The sequence below is a fragment of the Chelonoidis abingdonii genome, chromosome 11, assembly GCF_003597395.2.
Source record: "Chelonoidis abingdonii isolate Lonesome George chromosome 11, CheloAbing_2.0, whole genome shotgun sequence".
NCBI lineage: Eukaryota > Metazoa > Chordata > Testudines > Testudinidae > Chelonoidis > Chelonoidis abingdonii.
The window spans coordinates 45688787-45709745 of record NC_133779.1 but is presented as its reverse complement, the minus strand read 5'-3'; the positions used below and the strand labels follow the sequence as shown (position 1 = coordinate 45709745).

General features: G+C 48.2%; 2 protein-coding genes across 3 annotated transcripts in view; both read right to left on the bottom strand.

Annotated features, from left to right (window-relative positions):
- ILF2 (interleukin enhancer binding factor 2) overlaps window positions 1-20959 on the bottom strand; it is a 270325-nt gene that overhangs the window by 68903 nt on the left and 180463 nt on the right. The gene's annotated exons all lie outside the window — the stretch shown is intronic.
- Window positions 3864-6347, bottom strand: LOC116832707 (protein S100-A12-like). 2 transcript variants are annotated; one of them, XM_075071035.1, is made up of 3 exons: window positions 6297-6347; window positions 5543-5707; window positions 3864-4164 (listed from the first exon to the last, which is right to left on the bottom strand). In XM_075071035.1, the coding sequence occupies exons 1-3, from the start codon at window positions 6330-6332 to the stop codon at window positions 3991-3993; spliced, it is 375 nt and encodes a 124-aa protein (XP_074927136.1). In that variant the 5' UTR covers window positions 6333-6347; the 3' UTR covers window positions 3864-3990. The 2 variants fall into 2 exon arrangements, with proteins under 2 accessions (XP_074927136.1, XP_032649512.1); XM_032793621.2 differs by lacking the exon at window positions 6297-6347 and adding an exon at window positions 6154-6252.

The window sequence follows — 20959 nt, the reverse complement described above, 5'->3', positions numbered from 1 at the left end:
GAGAACTGGATTGTTTAAAGTCAGGGGCGGGGAACTTTGTATTACCCAAGGGTCTTTGTTGTTTGCTCAGCTGTGAGTAAACAGGTTTCCTCCTAACTCCATCTTATCTTAAAGTTTCTTCTAAAACATCTGTAAGTTACCAGGGAACGCAAGTAATTCGGCTATGATGATCTTTGTGTGTATTTACCTGTATGTTGATTTGTTGACTGGTTTTAATTGGGCTATCTTTAAATCAGAATGTGTTTTCATATCTTCTTATAAGCAAGAGCCTGTATTGCGTTTCTTAATGCAAGATATTGTTTTATATTTTCTTTCTATTTTTTATATAAATTTTTCTTTTAAAACGTGTGGAGTTTCTTTCCTAGGGAGGCAAAGGGAAGGAAAAGCCAAGGCTGTGAGCTATTCTCCTTTGCTTTCAGGGAAGGAGCAGGCTACGGGACAAGAGACAAAGAAATCATCTCTGTTCTCTTGTGGTTGGAAGTTTTTTTCCTGTTACTGCTACGAAGCAGACACGGGGAAGGCAAAGCCAAGCTGGTGGCATTTTGCATCTCAATTGTCCTGAGGGTAGAGAACGCTTATCGCTTGGGAAGTAGAGAAACCGGTTTCTGTACAAGGCGGGAAGGAGGGAGAAAGGGATTTTTCCCCTTGCTTTTAGCATCCAAGGATTGGAATCTGGAGGGTCCACCCAGGGAGGGTATGGGGACACCAGAGAGAGGAAGGGGAGGTTCAGCCCCTTAAAGTAAATTACCTACCTGACCTGCTGGCAGCCCAAAAATACCCAAGCTGGTAGTGAGCTTGGGGGAGTTTCAGGTAAGCCCCCAGACTTTTGGACGCAGAAGTCCAGGTTTGGGACAGGACCAGATTGTGGACGCCAAAGTTCAGGTCTGGGACTGGGAGGCTAGATTACCACAGCCCTCCAGCACGGGGTGTCTGGGAGAGCCTACGGGAACTTCACTCCTACGCAGAGAGCTAACACAAGGGCTGAGCACCCTCTTAACCCAGGCCTGGACCCCCGCAAGGGTGAATTTCACCCACAGTGAATTATAAAGAGGCCCTGGAGCCTTTTCCATCCCCTTCTGTATGTAAGCGGGGGAATGGTCCCGCTGTTGTGGGGAACTTTCCTGGCTTCTGCACTACCCCGGTGAAGTGGGCTAGCGAAAGGATCTGAGTCCCCGCTCCCACTTCCTTTACCCAGAGGCCTCCCTGCCCTTGAGGACTCCCCGTCCACTCTCCTGTCTGGCAGAGTCCTCGTAACCCCAACAAGGCTGGGCCCACGATTCCTGGGGGGCCTCAACCCCCAACTCTGCTGTGGTCACCTAGGACTGGGGCTAGGGTGTCCCCACTCCAGGGTACTCTCTTTGCACCGCGCACCTCCCTGACCCACTGATCACATCATACAATTTAAAGCAAATACAAGTTATTTAATTAACAATTAATTTTAAAAAAAGAATAAGGAAAAATGGGAAGGTTAAAGGAAAACACGTTACCCTGCTCTGTGGCAGGGACCATCACAAACAGTGTCTCTGAAATGTCAGGGCAGTTCACAGTCTGTTCCTTGCAGGTCCCAGGCCCTTGCTCAAGGCCCTGGCTGTGCTGCAGGGACGCTGTGGGTTAAACACTTGCTCTGGCTGTGGCCACGCACTCCCAGGCTCTGGGTGTCAGGACCCTTCTCCCCACTGTCACCCCCGCTCTGTCAGGGTTATGATCCCCCTCCAAGTCTGGCCTGCAGGGCCTCTTGGCTGAGGCCTCTCCCTGCGCTGGGCCCATTGCCCAGGGTCCCCCTCGCTCTCCCCAGCTGCTCACCGCACCCAGCTCTGGACTGCTCCAGCCCCAATGCCAGCTCCACTCTGCCTCTGCACGGCTGCTGCTGCTGCTCTGCCTTCAGCTCCCTGGGCTGCTTCTCTGGTCTCTCTGGCTCCAGTTGTTACAGCTCTGCTCCCAGGGCAGGTCTGCTCTGCAGGCTGCTTCTGTGACTCTGCTCTCAGCTCTCACCTGCTTCCTGGGCTGCTTCTCTTGCCTCTCTGGCTCCAGTTGCTACAGCTCTGCTCCCAGGGCAGGTCTGCTCTGCAGGCTGCTTCTGTGACTCTGCTCTCAGCTCTCATCTGCTTCCTGGGCTGCTTGTCTGGCCCCTCTGGCTCTGGTTGCTGCAGCTCTGCTCCCAGGGCAGGTCGGCTCTCTCTGGGCTGTGCTCTGGCTTTTTGGGCTGCAGCTCTGCTCCCATCAGCTTAGCTTGGGCCCCTGCTCTCTCCTTAGCTTGGCCCCACTCTGTCTGACTCAGACAATTCCAGCTCACACGGAGAGCGGGACCCACCTGGCCTCCTGGCTCCTTGATTAGCCTGCCCGCCCTGTCAATTGGGCTGACCTGGAGCATTGACCTCTCCACATTGTTCCTGGAGACCGTCAGTTTCAGGCTCCTGATTTCCCATCGACCCCTCCCTTTTTAGTGCTGGGAGCTAGCAACCAAACCCCCCACTGAATGTTAATAAGGGGGCAACAGTCCCCTTACATGTGTCCACAGACAATAGCCAGGAATCACTTCCCCTACCCCTGCAGTGCAGCCGCTTCCGAGGTCAAGCACATCCGCTGCTCACCACCCACAGGAAGCAAAGGAGAATAGTGTCCCCCAGCAAAAGTGCAAGGGACTTTTTAGCCAGGCAGAATGTAACTCCACACTGGCCATTGGCTACAACACTTGGACTTTCTGGGACATGTTGCTACTGAGTCAGTTCAACCTGGGTAACACGTATTTCCAGGAGCCACAATGTAATGTTGGTCCCGGCGGGATGGGCCAGTTCTCCACATCCAGGGAACCCAGGGAGACCCCAGGGCTGCCCTTTCTCTTTGCTGCGGTCTGTACGGTGAGTGTGTACCAAGAAATCCGCACTGAGTATAAACGTTAACGGTCATGAGCTCTTCGTCCCGGACAAGGGGCTACTGCGCAGGCTCGGTATGTCGGGAGCGGGACCGCTGGTGGAGCCGAGTGGATTCGCAGGCACTCAGCAGGGATTAAGACCTAAATAGCTAAGGTTTGCCTGGGGAGATTCCTTTTCATGGGTGCAAGTTTTTCCCCATTACTACACCTTAGCTGGAGATATTTTGCCCATTATATTTCTCACTGTGGGTGACTCCTCGCCCCTTGAAGTCAATGGAGTTCAGTGGGGTCAGAATTTCACCCTCTGCCATTAGATTCTTGGGTTGGATACATGGCACATCGTGTCCATTCTTATACCTTGCAAGGACCTGTCTGATGGTTTTCACGTGTTATTCCCCTTCATGGACATGCTGTGTATGTTTCACCCATGACATTCCCATTCATAGATGTACCTAGGACAGATCCTCAGCTGACATCAATGTAGCTGGACATTTTCCATCAGCGGGGATCTACCCTTATGTGTTTCGCCCATTATGTTCCTTTGCACAGACGCACGTTTTGTCCATTGTTGCACCTTGTCATGGATACATTGTATGGTTTGATTATTGTATATTTTGCTGTTGATACAGATGTTCTGCCCATGGACCCCTGGTGGTGGATATGTGCATGACAGCCTCGTACGAGATGTAGTATGAAAACGAGATTGATTCGAATATGTTTCATTATCTTACGTCTCTTGTTGAAATGTGCCTCGTTCTCCACCCACTCTCTCTTCTACAGACAGATAGATGCACCCCCCCCACACACACACACACATATAAATGGCTCTCCGTTTCCTCTGCTTCTGGGATTTTGAAAGCAGAAGCCCCACCATGCTGGACCAGACGGTTTTAGAAAAACAGACTAACTCTGAGGGCCCTGCCAGGGGACACCAGCTGGCACATGGCACCAGCCTCCTGGGAAAACACAAATCAAAGGCAAAAAACTTGGAGAATTTTACAGCAAATCTTTATTGTCTCATGGCCAAATCATCAGACCCCAGCGAGGGGGAATCTCAGCAGCTTTGAGCTACTGTCTCAGTGCGTTTGGCCCCAGCCTCAGACTTGGGCAGCCTGAGTTCAGTGCTGGTGCTGCTGCTGCTGCTGTCCTCCCTCTCCCTGGTGGATGTTCTCATGGGTGGCGATGGTCACCCTGGTGATCAGGACCATGAACTCCCCAAAGCTGAGCTGCTGGTCTCTGTTTTTGTCCAGTTCTCTGAATAGGCTATCGATGGAAGCTTGGTCCTTTTGTCTCTGTAGGAAAAGGGAGGAAAGGGTAAGGGGCATTAGTTGCAGCGGGCTTCTTGTGGCACGAGACGTGATGATGACGCAGGAAGCTCTCCACCCAACAGCCCCACCAGAACCCTCAGGCACTAGTCTGGAGAATGAGCGAGAGGGACCAGAGGGCTAAGCCAGGCTGGCCGTGCCTATGTTCTGAGGGCCAGGCATCCTTCAGGGACCATGGAGCCCATTTCTGAGGCTACCGGAGTGGGAGCCTATTCCGGCCTGCTCTGCCCTTCAGTTTCCCCCGGGGATAATGCTCCCTCCCTCTTTGGTAAAGTACACTGCAGTCTAGAGCTTCAAACCACTGGAGCAGAGCTGGGTGTTTCCCACCCCACCAGCTAACTGGGTCCTTAAACGCTGTGCACCTCTTGCCCTTCCCCTGATGGGCTCACTCCTGATTACAGACTGGAATGGCTCTGCCTGGTTCTCAAGAAGAATCAAATAACAGCCTCGCTCTTATAATCTTTAGATTTTGGGGTGCTTTACAAAGGAAGCCAGTATCATTTTTTCCCATGGGAAACTGAGGCACAGAGCAAGCAGGGACTTGCCCAAGGTCACCAGCAGAGCTAGGAGGTGAGCCAAGGTCTCCCAAGCCCCATCCAGTGTCCTGCCCATGAGGCTATATCACAGCTGGGGGGGACATGCCAGATTGCCAAGGGTCATGAGCCGCCAGGGCTGCTGCAACCCAGAGCACATGATCGGTGTGATCACGCTGAAGGGGACTTTCGATCGGTGCATAGAAAAGGAGTTTGGAATACACTGTGGGAGGGGAGGGGGATAGACAGCAGAAGTAAATACAGTACGGAGCACAAGAGTGGTTATCCACTACCATGCTGGCCTCAAATCTTTACTGGTGCCCTATAGTTCCCAAGAAGCCCTTTCAAGAGGTTCAGATGCCACAGCGAGGAGGGCTTCCTAAGCTGAGACAGACTCTCTGCAACAAAACTGCACCTATTTGTGTGTTGTGAGACAGCTACAAAGCAGAACACTCTGCGTTTTACGTTCCCAAATTCAACAGCCTTAGACCCGATGGCACATGTACCGGATCTCACCGAATTCCTTTGCAGAACTGCAGTCAGCTAATGAAAGTCAAACACCTGGGAACTGGGGCGAACAGAGAGAGGAGGTGAAAGGATCTGAGCCCCCGGTTCCAGACCAAGAAGTGCTGGAGAATTGTCCCCACCCTGTTCTAGTTAAATTCAGTCTCTAGGCACATTCAGCTTTCCAGAATATGGGCCAGACCCTCAGCTATCCTGTGTCAATGTTGCTCCATTATTTGCAGAGGAAGATCTAGCCCCTTATTCTACTGCCTGCAGAGTACAAGTCAAGCTGCTCTGATTTCACTCACCTTCAGGAAGTTCACAAGGTTCCTGTCAATCAGCTGCTTCAGCTCCCCCTTGGTCAGGGTGTCGAAATGCCCGACACGTACCGAATATTGGTGGAAAATGTTGATGATTGTCTCAATGGCTTTTTCCAGCTCAGAAAGATCCCCCTTGATCGTTTGCTGGGTAACCTGAAAGGAAAACCGTTGGGCTGAATTTTAGAGGAGCCCAACTAGAAGAAACCTTAATGGACCTGATTTTCAGGCAGTGCTGAGCAGCCACCCTCTGAAAATCAGGCGCTCTTAAAATGCATCACTCTGGGCAGTCAAAAATTGAGGCTCCCGAAATAGCTCCCTGCCAAGATGCATCCAAAATTAGACACATGCAAACTCAACCGGCAAGACAGCGTTACCAATGAACCAGAGCAGCCAAGCTAGGTCTGAAAGTGCTTACAGATACTGCAACGGTTCGCTGCATTTAGAAGTCACACTCACAGATAAGGCAGGAAGAAATAGGCTGCTAAGACTCCGCCTATATGCAGAAATGTCCTCACCATTCCCCTTAAGCTACGCGCTTTAAAAGAGAATATTAGCGTGAGACGTAGGAAATTCAGGTAACCTGTTACACTGGGACTCACCTGACTCATTTTTGCAAGGGAAGAGCGAGAAAGAGCCAAGAGCAAGAAAGAAGGTGGAATGAGGAGGGGCAGGAGGGTGGCCCCTCTTATAGTCTGTCCAGCGTTCTGCTCCGTCCCCCGCTTGCGAAACGCTTCGATCTCACCTGATTGCAGTACAGCGCCGTTACGCACCCAGGCATTGCCTAAGGTTTTCGTGCAGTTCCTTAAATGGAATTCCTGTGGTTTTTTCTGCAACTTCAGATGCTTGGAGCTTGGCACACCAGTCAGTGGTGTTGTTCAGAGAGCTCAGAGCTGAGACTCAGGGCTGTAGACCCCCTACCCCCCTTCTGCCACCACCTCTTCCCGATTGTGACTAAATGTTGCAACAGTTCATTCGGCCTGTGTTCTATCTCATTCAGAAGGCATCAAAGAGCAGGGGAGGGGAGCATTGGGTGGGGAGAGCAGGTCTAAGTAACGGGTCGACTTTGGTCCCCTGCAATTTCTTGGGACTCTATTCTTCAGTTTTCACAAAAGCATGAGGTGTTAGTGAAAATGCTTGTGAATGCAGAGAGGTGCATGCCTGGGTCCCCTGCAAGCGTTCATTATTTAGATTTCAGTAGCACTTCGATCCCCAGCAGAGCTCAGGGCCCTGTTGTGCCAGACACTGCACAGATGCACAGCGAGAGACAGACCCTCCTCCAAAGAGCTCACAGTTTAGCTAGACAAAGGGGGGGAGGTGACGGCCCAAGGTGGCCCGCCAGGTCACTGGCAGAGTTTGGAACAGGACTTAGTGCCCCTCCCACTGGACTAGGCTGACCCCCATCACTGGGGAATCTTGTCTCTATCTCTAGGCTGGGGAAGAAGATGCCTAAAGTATGTGGAGCGACTGGAGGAGGGTGGGACGGTCTGGATGTGCATTTATTCTTGCTAATGACACGGCTGGGTTGGCAGCCGTCACCCCACGATATCAGCCCTGGAAAAGGGCTAGCTCCCTGGAACTCCCTCGCTGACTGGGGCTGAGGCCAATGTCCAGGGGCATTTTACGAGCCAGGCTGGGGGTACCTGGCGTGGTGTGATCGAGCCGGGGAATTGTCAAGTGGCTTCAGTGTCTTTTCTGTCTCCATTAAAGCGCACTGCCCTGCAGCCTTCCCTCGGCCTCCCTACGCTCATTCCTGGGCTTCCTTCCCAGACCCACCCCGGTTATTGGAGCAGATGGTGCGTCCCCTGCACCTTCCTGCGGCCAGTTTTCATCACCTCCCAGCCAAGCAGAGCAGCGTGGCCATATAGAAAGTGGACGGCCCAGGGATGAGAGACCACTTGCTTCAAAAGTGTCTTAATGGTGCTTAGATACAATGGTGATGAGCAAGCCAAAGCTGCGACGGCCAGATAGACAGACGGAGGGGTGCCTGGGTGGATGGAAGGAGGGAGGAACGGAGAGAAGGAAGAACCGGTCATCTTGAAACACTGTTTGAGATCCAACAAAGAAGAAAGAAAGCTGGTCTAAAGGGGCATCTTCTGATCTGGGGGACCTTTGGATGCTGTGCAATACCATCATGGCTGGTGGTACATCAGCTGCCCTCCCTGCTATACAAGGGCACGTTGGTGGTGGACAAAGGTGGGCATGGCATTCTGCCCAGTCCTTAGTGGGCACAGACATCCCCGGGGGATGGCTATAGTTACTTCAGGAGCTGCACCCACCCTCGATGGCCCCAGGAGTTGAGAGGTGGAGAGCTGGCTCACAGCCCCCCCATCCTTCGCTGCCCTGAGCATGGGGTTCAGCCATCAGGCTGGAACATGTTTATAACCCAGTGTGGTTTGAGGTATATAGGTCTCAACAATGCGCTAGCCTGCATTTTTCATGGCCAGTTTATCCCAAACTGCCTTAAGCTTAAATAGCTTTTCTGCTTCCCCTTGGTGTTTCTGTATTTATAGAGAGCAGTCCGGTCCCCACCACCACCCTTTGTGTCCCCAGGCTAAGCAAGCAAGCTCCTTTAGTCTCCTCTCATATACTGACCCCGGCCCCAGAGACTGAGCAGCAGGGAATTCACAGGGAGGATAAAGGCAAATGTCTCGGATTCTGTCACTATAACATGAGAAAATCTAGAAATTGCGGAAGAACTGGAAGGTGGAAGGAGTTGCCCTAGTAGAAATTGCCATGAAGAAGCTTAGAGAATTGACAAGGAACTGATTATCTCAGCATCTCAGCTCACGTCATCCACAGCTCACGTCATCCATAGCTACGTTTTCTCGTCCCATTCCACTTCCCTCCTCACTCACTGTTCTTTCATTCTAAGGCAGCAAAAGGAAACCGCTGCTGGGTTTTGGGGAGTTCTAGGGGCTCAGAGGTTTTCTTCCTGGAGGATGCCTTCGTGGCTAGTGATCATGACCATGAACTCACTGGAGCGGAGAGGCTGGTCTTTGTTGCTGTCCCGGTCTTTGGAGATAGCATTTCATTTCTGTTGGGGAAGGAGGTAACAGAAATCTCTGACTAGGAAAAGAAATTACCATGATGCAGGAAATTCCTCCATCCCACAACCACGATGGAGCCTTTACCCAGTCGTCTTAGGGTACGTCTACCCTGCACGCACGCACAAAGCGTGTGCGTAACTTGAGTTAAAATGGCAGTGGAGACACGGCAACTCTGCTTGTACCTTAGGTTAGCAGCTCAAGATAAGGGCAGCCTGGGGTTGAAGACATACCATTACACAGGTGTGGTTGTCTACCAGTAAGAGTTGTGGGGATTGCTCTGCTGTCTACCCTACAGCATGCAGGGAAGTCATTCACAGCTGCTGGATGCTCAGCATGTTTGAAATGAATAATGGGCATCTAATGCCTAGGTGCTAGTTACTGGGGCTGTAAATATCTTCGATAGGCTGCCGATTTATTTCTTAGCCTCTAGGTTTCTTCCATGAGAGATTAAAAGTTGAGACCAAACATATTAAAATTAGATTTACCTGACAATCCAAGAGGTGTCAGGAGCCCTCGGGCTGGGTGAATTTCTATATGTGCTGTGCACTGCCTGATGGTGAAAGGTTTCCTGCTGCACTGATTCTGGTCAGTTCTCCACATATCCTCTCCCATTGCTTAAGGGGGTCAGAGGGCCCTGATGCAAAGAAGTTCAAACTGCAGCAACTTGCATCTTCTTCTGGGGGTACCTGACACTCTGACTCCCTTACACCTGAGAGATTCAGTCCAAAGGAGCCCAACAGTCAGATCCATTGAGCGTGAGTCTTTCCAGTGACTTCAATGGGCTTTGTACCAGGCCCTAACTAAGAGAAGGGATCTAACCCACAGCACCTTATACATCCCCTCGAGATTTGGCCCACTTTGTTGATGTGTGGGCCACTGTCCATCCAGGATGGACGGCCTTGTCGTTAAGACACTGGGGTAATAGCCAGAAGGTCTGGAGTCCGGTCCCAGCTCTGGACAAGTCCTTTGATCTCTTTATGGCTCAGTTTCCCCATCTGTGACATGAGGACAACATTCTGCCTTTCTTCCACAATTGGGTGGATTTGTCTATTTCGTTTATAAGTTCTTTGGGGCAGGGATTCTCTTATGTGCATGGACAGCACCTCGCCAGGGGTCAGTGGTGGCCTTGAGCTTTTACTGTATATAAATAATAGCACGGGCCCAATGCCCAGATGGTGATCGACCCGTATTATTATTGGCCTTTTTCAAATTGGCCTCGTCCCATTGACTTCAATGGAGCGTTGCTGATTTACAACAGCCAATAATAATGCTGATTTACTGGTGATTTCTCCCTGACACAACCCGCGTTTCCAAGCCTCAGCAGCCAGGAGGAGTTGACAAGTTTACTTTTACTTTCCAAAGCAGTTTCCATGCTAAGTGGGATTTTACAAGCTGTCAGCACTCCACAATCTGCAGAGACGAGACCGTGACACTTGCCTGGAGGGCTCTCAGATCAAACGCGAAGCAAGATATTCTGGTGGCCTTATATCAAAATGCTTCCACTGTGGATTAACTCGGCTTTCACAAGGTTTTTATTTTCACCCGCCTTGGAATGCTAAATGGAGCTCCGCAGCCTGTTGTCGGCTTGTTTCACTGCCGTGCCTTCAATTGCATTTGTATCTGCTGTAAATGCAATTTTCTAACTCCCAGCCATCATCCCCTCTCTGCAGTGATGGAAAGTCACCAGCGTCACAGTCAGTGACGGACCTCCTGGCAGGTCTTTTCCTGGGCTGCTAAGTCAGAGGTCGTTGCTCTATTCTGGGCATTGAGGTTACTTTTCCACCCCTGTAAAATCGGCTTCAGGATCATGGCTACTGTCAATCATGGCATGCAAAACGAAGTAATGTCGGAAAGCCCTCTCCTGCCTCCTGGGCTGGGTCTGAGCCAGGCCACTCCTGAGCAGCCCTGAGGATGTCTGAGCTGCTGGGGTGGTTTGACAACATCAGGGATCTCCCTGTAGGACAGTGATCTAGGGTGACCAGATGTCCCGATGTTATAGGGACAGTCCTGATTTCTGGGTCTGTTTCTTATATAGGCTCCTATTACACACACACCCCCGACCCTCTTTTTCACACTTCCTGTCTGGTCGCCCTACGGTGACCCTCCCAGGCCCAGGAGACAGTCTCTAAGGGCGCACTGCAGTGGTGGAGTAGCACGAAGCAGCTCTAAGAAAGAAGAGGGGCTGCGATGGGGAGCAGCTGGAAGGAGTCTCAATGCCCCTTTGCTGAGGACCCTAATGAAGATGGCAATTTTGAATGTCATCACCTGACAGCACCTGGGCTGGGCGCAGATCCAGAGTACGACAGCCCCTGCTGCAAAGCGCTCGTGCTCCAAGGGGTGGAGGGGGCACCGTCCCCCTTTTTACAGATGGGGGAGAGGGGAAGAGACTTGCCCCGGTCACAGGGAGTCTTCAGCAGAGCCAGGAAAAGACCCGATGTCCCCTGTGCTATCAGCCAGGTGCCTGATCTGTAAGACCAACCTTCTTCACAGAGTCCAGCCCAGGTGCTCAGCAGATGTAGACTGGCGTCATTATCACAGCATCATAGAATCATAGACTATCAGGGTTGGAAGGGACTTCAGGAGGTATCTAGCCCACCACCCTGCTCAAAGCAGGACCAATCTCAACTAAATCATCCCAGCAAGTTATGCTGGCTTGTAGCAGCTGTGAATCTGGCCCTGAATTGTCCAGGATCACCATGCTGTGATTTGCATTAACGCTATATAGTCCTTCGCTTCTGTTCCCTGGATTTCTGTTCTGTAGCTATAAGGCTGTTTACTGTCTAATTATTCTGTTTTCAGAGCGTGTTTGACCTAGTAAATTATCCAGGTTAGTAAAGTGACATTACAATAAATGGTGGCATTTGCTCCATTACACAATATAACCAGCCTATTTCTCTTCATCCTCGGGCTTGACATTAATGCATTCTCATTCATTTGCTGCAAGACTGAAATAACGGGGTTGGTTTTTTCCAAGCAAAGTGCTGATTCATTGCCACATCCCGTCCACCAAGGTTTAGTTCTGATCTCTGTGCTGGAAAGGAAATGGCCCCTCGACACATCCAGAGGGCGGCAGGTACACCCAGCCCCGTGCTCCTTGTTTCACAAGATCTCATTAAGGGGGCTTGATCCTAAGTCTGATTCTCCATCTCAGTAGATGCTACACTCAGGGAGGAGGAAGGGTTGACTTGTAGTGAAGTCAGCAGACATGGGTTCTAGTCCTAACTCTGCTGCCTTAAGCAAGTCACTTAGGCCAAAATATTTACGAGGCCTCTAATGATGGGTGCTTCTGTTTTTGGCCTCTTGTTCTGTTTGTACAGCTCCTAGCACGATGGAGTCCTGATCCATGGCTCGGGCTCCTAGCTGGCCTGATTGTGGTGCTGACCATTAGCTAATCTCAGCCCCAAGCTCTTTTGAAAATCTAGCTCCTAGGGCCTGATTTTCAGAGCACCTGGAGCTCCCGTTGACTTCAACTGGCACTCCCATAGAACACGCCGAAGGGGTCTTAAGTGGAGTGTCCAAAGATCAAGGCATGCACAACCAGAAGGCACTTGTAGAACCACTGGCTTGACAGAGGCTGACTCCCAGGGGTTCAAGCTGCAGCTGTGGACCCGCCCCTGGGGAAAACCAGACCTTTTCATGGCATGATCCTGCAAAAAATGTCAAGCCCCCTCAGTTGCCATTGGGGCAGTGGGAACTGAGAGAGATCAGTATCTCTCAGGGCACCCAACACTTTGCATCTCTCTGGGCCTTGGACAGGTAAAATAGAGACTTATGGAGGGCATAGGAAAAGCCAGACTGGCTCAGCCGAGTGGGTCGTTCCAGTCCAGCAGCTTGTCTCTGACAGAGACCAGCACCAGTTGCTGCAGCAGAAGGTCTAGGAACCCTGCAGAAGAAGGTTACAGAATGAGCAACCCAAGTGGAGATTTTGTTCTTGAATTCAATTGCCTAAATGTCACCGGGAGTTTAGAGGGACATAGAGGGGAAGGCCAGATCTTTTACTGGACCAACTGGACCAATTAGACAGAGACGCTTTTGAGCTTACACAGAGCTCTTCCCCAGGCCTGCAGAAGAGCTCCATGTATATCGAAAGCGGGTCTCTCTCCCCAGCAGAAGTTGGTCCAGTAAAAGATATCGCCTCCCCCACCACGTCTCTCTAATATCCTGGGACCAACACGGCTACACCAGCACTGCATCCAGGGGCGGCTGAATTTATTACTGTTTGTAAGGGGCATTGAGCTCCAAAGCTCTGGGGAAGTGTAAAATGGTCTTCTGAGTCCAAAGAAGGTGAGCTCATTTCACAACCGAAACAAATGGGAAGCCTGCAACAGCTGGCCGAGGGCCCATTTCTCAACAGGTTTGTCAGCTAACTACCAGTTGCAGCATTTCTGGCTGAGCTCAGGAAATTGCGTTTGTCACTTTGTGTTCTGAGATGCAGGCAGCTGTCCGGGAAGCAGCAGATTTACCGGAGAGGCAGCATTCTTAGCAAGACTTAATTGACTGGGCCCGGCCATGTTCTGGTTTGAAAGGAGACCATTCCAATTGCTCTCTCCTGCTCCTCACTGGAATTTTTCTGCCTTTCTGTTTGCAGCCGGTCTAACAAGGCATGTTTGCACACTATCAGCCACACGCAGCATAAAGATATATTCAAAGAGAGTCTTTCCTCCAAGCACTGAATACGCTCTCCGTGTGTATCACTGTATATTGAAGAGGAAAGAGTGTCTCGCAGTCAAGACACTAGACTGGGATTCAGGAGTTGTTCAGTACTGGGTGAATTGGGACCGGTTCACTGTGGGGTAGATTTTTTTTCAAAGAAGCTCAATTCCCGTTTAGCCACCAAAATAACTGGCCTTTATTGAGTGCCTTCTGGCCTCAACATCCACGAATCAATGAAATGCAGTGCACGGAAACCGTGTTTTCCTTGTCACATATTCAGCTTCTCTGCAAGCTGATCTGCTCGGATAGCCCCTGCACCCCACTGATTTCCAGGACTCTGCGCATTGCTGAGGGTCTAATCATGAAAATCAGCTTGCAGAGCCAGAGGAACAAGGACCGTCAATGACTGTGGCACACTGAGTCCGTGATCCTGACTGGAGTCTCTAGGCATTACTGCACTACAGATAACAGCAACAAACTCAGAGCTTTAATGAAGCTTTATTATCTCATATGATAATTATCCCATGGCATTACATCGCTCAGACGAGCAGATAGTTCACATCTCACTGTAGCACAGTGGAAAGAAATCTGTGCTGGTCAATTCATCTTTTTTTACAAATTACAAGATCTTTCCCTTGTTACATTGGAGGATGGGGATGGTGCTTCTAATTGCTGTTTAATTTGTCATGGACACAAATGAGCAATGTGGTTATCATTATCATATACTCCTTGAAGTTAATCTCCTGATCCTTATTTACGTCCAGGTCATCAAATATGGCTTGGAGTTGATGCGGGTCATTTGGATGCTGTTGAGAAAGTGGGGGAAAGGGGAACATGGTGTTATTTGTAACAGACTCTTTCTAGGAAGAGGGTTGATTAGAGCCGACTGAAAAATGCAAAACTAGCCGCTTCCATTTGGATGTTTGTGTGTCTTTAATTTTGCCATCCACTAAGATTGCCAAGAGCATCGTTATCATGTTTTCCATTTTTTAAAAAGGCACCTCTTGTTTGCAACCTATATAAAGTTTGTGCATCATTAACCATTTTTAAAAAGAAAAAAAATTTTTTTTTTTAAAAGGCCTTTTTTTATTAAAAAAAATATTTCATCTGGAAAATTTTGACCGGCTCTGGAAATGCAAATTATGCAACAAGCTCCTAAACCTGAAGATTTCCCCCAAATCCTCTTGGGCGGATGCTGATGTCTGCAAGTAAAAGCCATGGGACTGTTACTGTCCCAAAGAGACCAGTTGTTGCATGGCTGGTTCCAATCTTACACCCTTGTAACTCCATTGATTTTACTGAAGCTGCTCCTCATTTGCTCTGGTGTACCTGACAGCAGAATCAGGACCAATAGCCCCTAAAATTAAAAGAGGTGCAAACACTGAGACAGGAACCAGCAACTTTTATTGGAGTACCCTTTGCCCAAGACTGCCCGGGGACCGGGACCAAATTTGGATCTCAGCTGCATTGCTGACATCAGTGGGGTTATTCCAGATTCACAGGGAGTTCAGAATCTCGTCCTGTGTCAGGATTTTAATGGAATAAAGATGGGAGGCAGCAGACAGAGGAGAAATACTAAAACAGAGCTGCTTTTAACTTAAGAATGTCTGGGAATAGTGTCTAGCTGCATTGAAGCTATGGATACTGAATGAAATTGCCTTCAAGTGGGTCACATCAGTGTAATTAGAGCAGAATCCAGCCCATTGACCCAGTACCTGCCCAGTGAAATGTCCTTCCATTCCTCCCGGGGCAGAACAAGCTAACCCATCTTGGGCTGACTCACCTTCAGGATGTTCCCAAGTTCTTTCTGAATCAGGCATTTCAGTTCCGCCTTGGAGAGCTTGTCATGATGAGGCTCACTGTGCGAATATTTGTGGAAGATTTCGACAATGATGCCAACAGCACCTTCCAGTGGGGTCAGCATCTTCCTGGAGAAACCTGAAAGGGGAGCGGGAAACCTGTAGCAGCAACTGGAGCATCTAAAACCCAAGTCCCCCTCCCACACACCCACACTCCTTTCAGCATTCGTTCATGGCGATAATATGATGGGCAAAGAACCTCTATTAGGAAAAGGCAACTGGGGCCAGATCCTCAGCTGGTGCCAATGGGCAGAGCTCCACTAAGGCCAATATTATTATTATTTGCAGGACTGTAGTACCTAGGGGTCCCATTGCGCTAGGCGCTGTACATAGTAAAAGACAATCCCTGTCCCAAAGAGCTTACAGTTGAAATTGACAAGACAAACCAAAGCAGAGAGCTAGAAAGTGACTTGTCTAAGGTCAGCCAGCAGATGAGTCATTGAGCCTGGGTGTCCTAAGTCCCAATCCAGTCCCTTACCCCAATGAATCATGCCACCTCTTTAACCAATGGGGCCTCACTAATTTACACCAGTTAAGGATCTGGCCCGTGATGCTAACAGGGTTTGCTATGCGTGCAAGCTCTGCTAAAACTGATTTGTGTTACAAAAGCTGTTCTTTAACGCTACATTCATGAAAATTGGAATGAGCACCCAAAAACGTTCACCTCCTTCCTTACAGATGACACATCCAAGATCTAAGCCAACAGAGGGAAAGAAGCAGGTAAAGAATATTTAGATAAGTTAGATGTTGTCAAGCCAGCAGGGCCTGATGAAGTTCATCCGAGGGTACTTGAGGAACTAGCTGAAGCAACCTCAGAGCCATTAGCAGTTATTTTTGAGAACTCATGGCGGACTGGTGAGATCCCAGAGTGCTGGAGAAGGGCAAGCATAGCACCCATCTTTAAAAAGGGGAACCAAGGAATTACAGACCAGTCAGGCCAACTTTGGTCTCTGGAAAGATACTGGAATGAATGATTAAGCCATCCATTAGTGAGCACCTAGAGGATAATGGGGTGTGGTAAGGAATAACCGGCATGGATTTGTCAGGAACAAATATGCTAAACTGACCTAGTTTCCTTCTTTGGGCAGGTTGCTGGCTTAGTGGATGAGGGGAAGCAGTGGACATGATATGTCCTGACTTTTAGTAAGGCTTTTGACACAGTCCACATGACAGTCTCATAAGCAAATCAGGGAAATGTGACCTAGATGAAATCACTGTAATGTGAGTGCACGACTGGTTGACAGGCAAGAGTAGTTATCAGTGAGTCACTGTCAAACTGGCAAAGCATATCCAGCGGGGTTCTGCGCAGGTCAGTTCTGGATCGGGGACTATTCCATGTTTTTATCAATGACTTAGATAAGGGAGTGAAGAGCAGATTTATCAAATCTGTGGATGATACTGAGCTGGGAGGGGTTGCAAGCACTTTGGAGGACACGATTTGAATTCAAAATGACCTTGACAAATTTGAGAATTGGTCTGGAATCGACAAGATAATAAATATAAGATAAAGATAAGTACTAAATGCTACATGTAGGATTTAAAAACCGAAATGCATAACTACAAAATGGGGAACCACTGCCTAGGCTGTAGAACTGCTGAAAAGGACCTGGGGGTTTTAGTGCATCCTAAATTGAATATGAGTCAGCATTGTGACGCAGCTGTGAAAAGGCTAATACCATTCTGGAATGGATTAACAGGAGCGTCGTATGTAAGACATGGGAGGTAATTGTCCCACTCTATTCAGCACTGGTGAGGCCTCAGCTGGAGTCCTGAGTCCAGTTCCGGGTGCTGCACTTTAGGAAAAATGTGGACAAACTGAAGAGAGTCCAGAGGAGAGCAACAAAAATGATCAAAGGGTCAGAAAACCTGATCTGTGAGGAAAGGTTAAAAAAACAGAGCATGTTCAGTCTTGAGAAAAGAAACCTGAACAGTCTTCAGATATGTGAAGGGCTGTTATAAAGAGAATGCTGATCGATTGTTCTCCGTGTCCCCCTGAAGGTAGGACAAGAAGTAATGGGCTTAATCTGCAGCATGGAAGATTTAGGTTACATATTAGAAAAAACGTCTTAACTCTGAGGGTAAAGTTGTGGAATAAGCTTCCAAGGGAGGTTGTGGGATCCCCGTCACTGGAGGTTTCTAAGAACAGGTTGGCCAAACCCTGTCAGGGGTGGTCGAGGCTTACTTGGTCCTGCTTCAGCGCAGGGGGCTGGACCTCATAACTTCTAAAAGTCCCTTCCAACCCGGCGTTTCTATGATTCTAGGAAAGGTCGTCCCAGACAAAGCAAGTGTTAACTATGTGCCAGGCTGCCTCCATGGCACTGCTTGGCAAAAGCAACCAGGGAAGTGGCCAGCTGTATTACGTGCAGATAATGCAGCCTAGAGAACAACAACTTGTTTGTACTCTGGTTAGCCCATCCTGCCTCCTCCCACTCACAGCTGTTCGGTCCATTCACCTGCTACATTTTTTCACTAACTTCGCCCTTTGGAGCAGGAACACGTTTGTGCGGTGCCTCGTGCAATGGGGCCCTGATCTTGGTCGGGGCGTCAGTCATTAAAATAATAAGTAATAATATTAGTTAATTCTATTCTAACCCACCGTTAATGTGGGTAGGAAGAGATACCTGGTACTTCTTGGTTTCTCTGTTCTTCTAGGTAACATGGATATTTCTGAGTTTAACTACACTTTTAAAAATTGCTTCCCGAAGGCGAGAGATTAAAGTGGGCAGGATGTCTTAAAATCGGACTTACCTGGCTCACTGAGAAAATGGAACGGCTGAAAATGCGTCCAAGCAAGAGTGAAGAGAGCTGGGGCTGATGTCTCTTTTATATGCTATCCAGACTGGCAGCCACCACCCCTCAACTTCAAACACCTCGTAGGAGCCTGAGTGATGATAGTCAGTCAAAATACATTCCTGGACATTGCTTAAGGTTTTTCCGGTTTGGTGTCGAATGAGTGTTGGGATGTTTTCCAGCTCCACGTGTGTGTATGGGATTGCTCTCCCTTGCTCCCACTCAAGTAGCTGGAGGGAATAGCTAATTATAATGAAGTTCCTAAGATGCTTGGAAGAAAATAAAATTCAAGCAGTAATTACCCAGCCTTTCATCCTCCCAGGATTAATTAATATTCCCTGCATAGGGAGGCTCCCTCTGTTCTGAATGGACATTAAAAATCCCAGTGAAGTTTAGGTTTTTTTTTTCATTTGGTCAGGACTGGGGTTCCCCCTACTATCTTTGGCCAACATCTCTTGGACCCAGACGAAATCTTTGGCTAATCTGAGAGACCATATTATGCCTAATAAGATATTAGTGGTGCTTTTGGAAATGGACAATTTCCTGGAGAAGGTTTTATCAGTAGACTTGGAAGGATTAGACTTTTTTATTGGTAAAATGTTGGTAAACATCAGTTTGACTGTACGCACCCAAACAGCAAAGAAATATTTCCATCTGTAATATCGAAATGTACCGATAGGCAAAGTTAGACAAACGCTGCTGCAGAACTTCTTAGAGTTTGATTTAAGGATATTTCCTGGGTGTATTTTGACTCCGGATGTCAACAATTCGTATAAAACTTTGTTTGAATCTCAATAAACACTGTTTATTGTCTCACCCTCCCATGATTTCCTGCAACCAAGAAAATTGAAATATAAAAAATCCTTTTAAAAAATGCTTAAAAAGAAACATTATTATTATCCATCAAAATTATTATTATTTTTAAATTGAATTCTGCCAAGCCTGTTTATCAAGTAGGAAGGTTTCTGAAAGGTGAGCAGACTCTGGACTCTTACAGAAATTTGCTGCACCACTGGATCCCATCATTTGAAAATGCTTGGTCCCCAGGGCTCTCACTCGCTATTCTTGTCTATGCCATCTGCATTCTCCCAGGGGGGCCCATTTCAGAGTGCTGCTGAGGCCTTGTTCACTAATGGCCTTAAAAAATAATATCCCTGTCTTCAGCTGCCCACCTGGGCAGGACTGAAACATAGTCTTGATGATCACAACAGCATAAAATCTAGATCATAACTTTCTAATTATATTGTTTTAGCAAACTCCACACGCTATTTGCATATTAAATTAAAAGGCTGGGAGAACCAGATTCATTGTGTGAGTGTTATAAGTAGACTTGAAGGAACAGATTTTTATCAGTCAATGTTGGCAAACGTCAATTTCACACATAAACAAACCAACAAATATTTCCATAGATATTAATCAAAATGTACTGGTCGGCAAAGTAAGAGGAATGCTGTTCGTGAATGTATAGAGTTTGATTTAAGGAAATGTATTTAGTATATTGTCACATGTGATCTTGACAATTGGTGTTTTAAGAGTTATAATGCTTTAATTGTTTGAATTCCAGCATCTACTGTCTTACATTATTATTGTCTGCCCCACCCCCACAACTGTGAAAATTTAAATAGATAAAAAAATAAATGTTGACATTATAAAAAAATAAAAATCAAATTCTGCTAAACCAAGTCACAAGTATCCGTTTTCTCCTGTACTTTAAAGACCATAGGAATGACCGTACCGGGTCCATCTACCCAGCAGCCTGTCTCTGACCGCAGCCAGTACCAGAGCTTCGGGGGAGTGGACAAAACAAGGCAGTTGACGTTATCCACCCCCATCTTCACCTCCCAGCTTCTGGTAGTCAGAGATTCAAATCGCCGCAAGCTCAGCCCTGCATGGGGTTTATAAGTAGTTTTGGAGTCATATCCATGGTAGGTGTTGGCACAACCTCACTTCCCAGCCTTTGCTGTCGTCTTTTTTTGTGGTTTGTTTTGCACACTTCCGACCTGATCTTGCCATCAGGTCCTGCCATTAGTTTGGGAAGGAAGCAAGTTTCAATTTCTCCACTTCCAAAAGGTTTTCATAAATCGGGAGGAAAGGAATCAATGTCAAGCTGCTGGTGACAAACTCCTTGGCAGCATGAACCTAAAACAGAGCTAATATCAGCCAGGTAAGTTGGATTGGAAGCGGATATATTTCATATTCTTGCAACTATCCTGGCCCCATTGTGGGGAAGATACAGAAGGGATGTGGGTAGCTGGAACCAGTCAACATTTTCCCATCAAAAACATTTTTCAACCCCCCAAAAAAGGCCTTTTTAAAAGTGATGATTTCTCCCAAAATAGGAATACAGGACTTGGGAGGAACCTTGTGGGTCATTGAATCCAGCCCCCAGTGTCAGCGGCAACACCATCATGTAATCCCCTTCATCAAGTCCCGTAACAGGGTATTGGCCTCTAAAGCCAGAGGAGCTAGCTTGGAAGACCAGTTACCCTGTATTCATCTGTCCACAGCTCCCACTGGGAGGCTGCTCCAGACCCTCCTTCCTCTGCTGGCTAAGAATCTTCTTCTCATTTCCAGCCTCAATTTATTCATCCCCATGTGGTTTTGTACCAACATCATCGTTTAGCTCCCGAGCATTTCCCCCGACTGATGTATTTCTAGAGAGCAGCCAAACCCCCCTCAGCCTTCCTTCCACTAAGCTAAACAAGCCACGTTCTCTTAGGCACCGCTCACCAATCTTAGTAGCTCTGCACCTGGTCCAGTTTGAAATCATCTTTCTTGAACGGGGTGACCAGAAATGGGCCCTGTATTCTAGATGAACGCCTTGTCCTGTGGCATCCGTCCTCCTCTTTCTCTGTGACAAATACCTTGCCTGAGACGTCCAATATTAATTGATTTCAAAATATGCGCTTTTTTTCCAAATTAAACTTTGCAAACTCAAAATGTTCAGCTTTCAAAAACCAAAACAAACCAAACACCAAAATGTGGGAGTTTTTTAAAAACGGGGGGGGGGGAATACATACAGAACATTACCTCCAAAAATGCCATTATTTTAAATT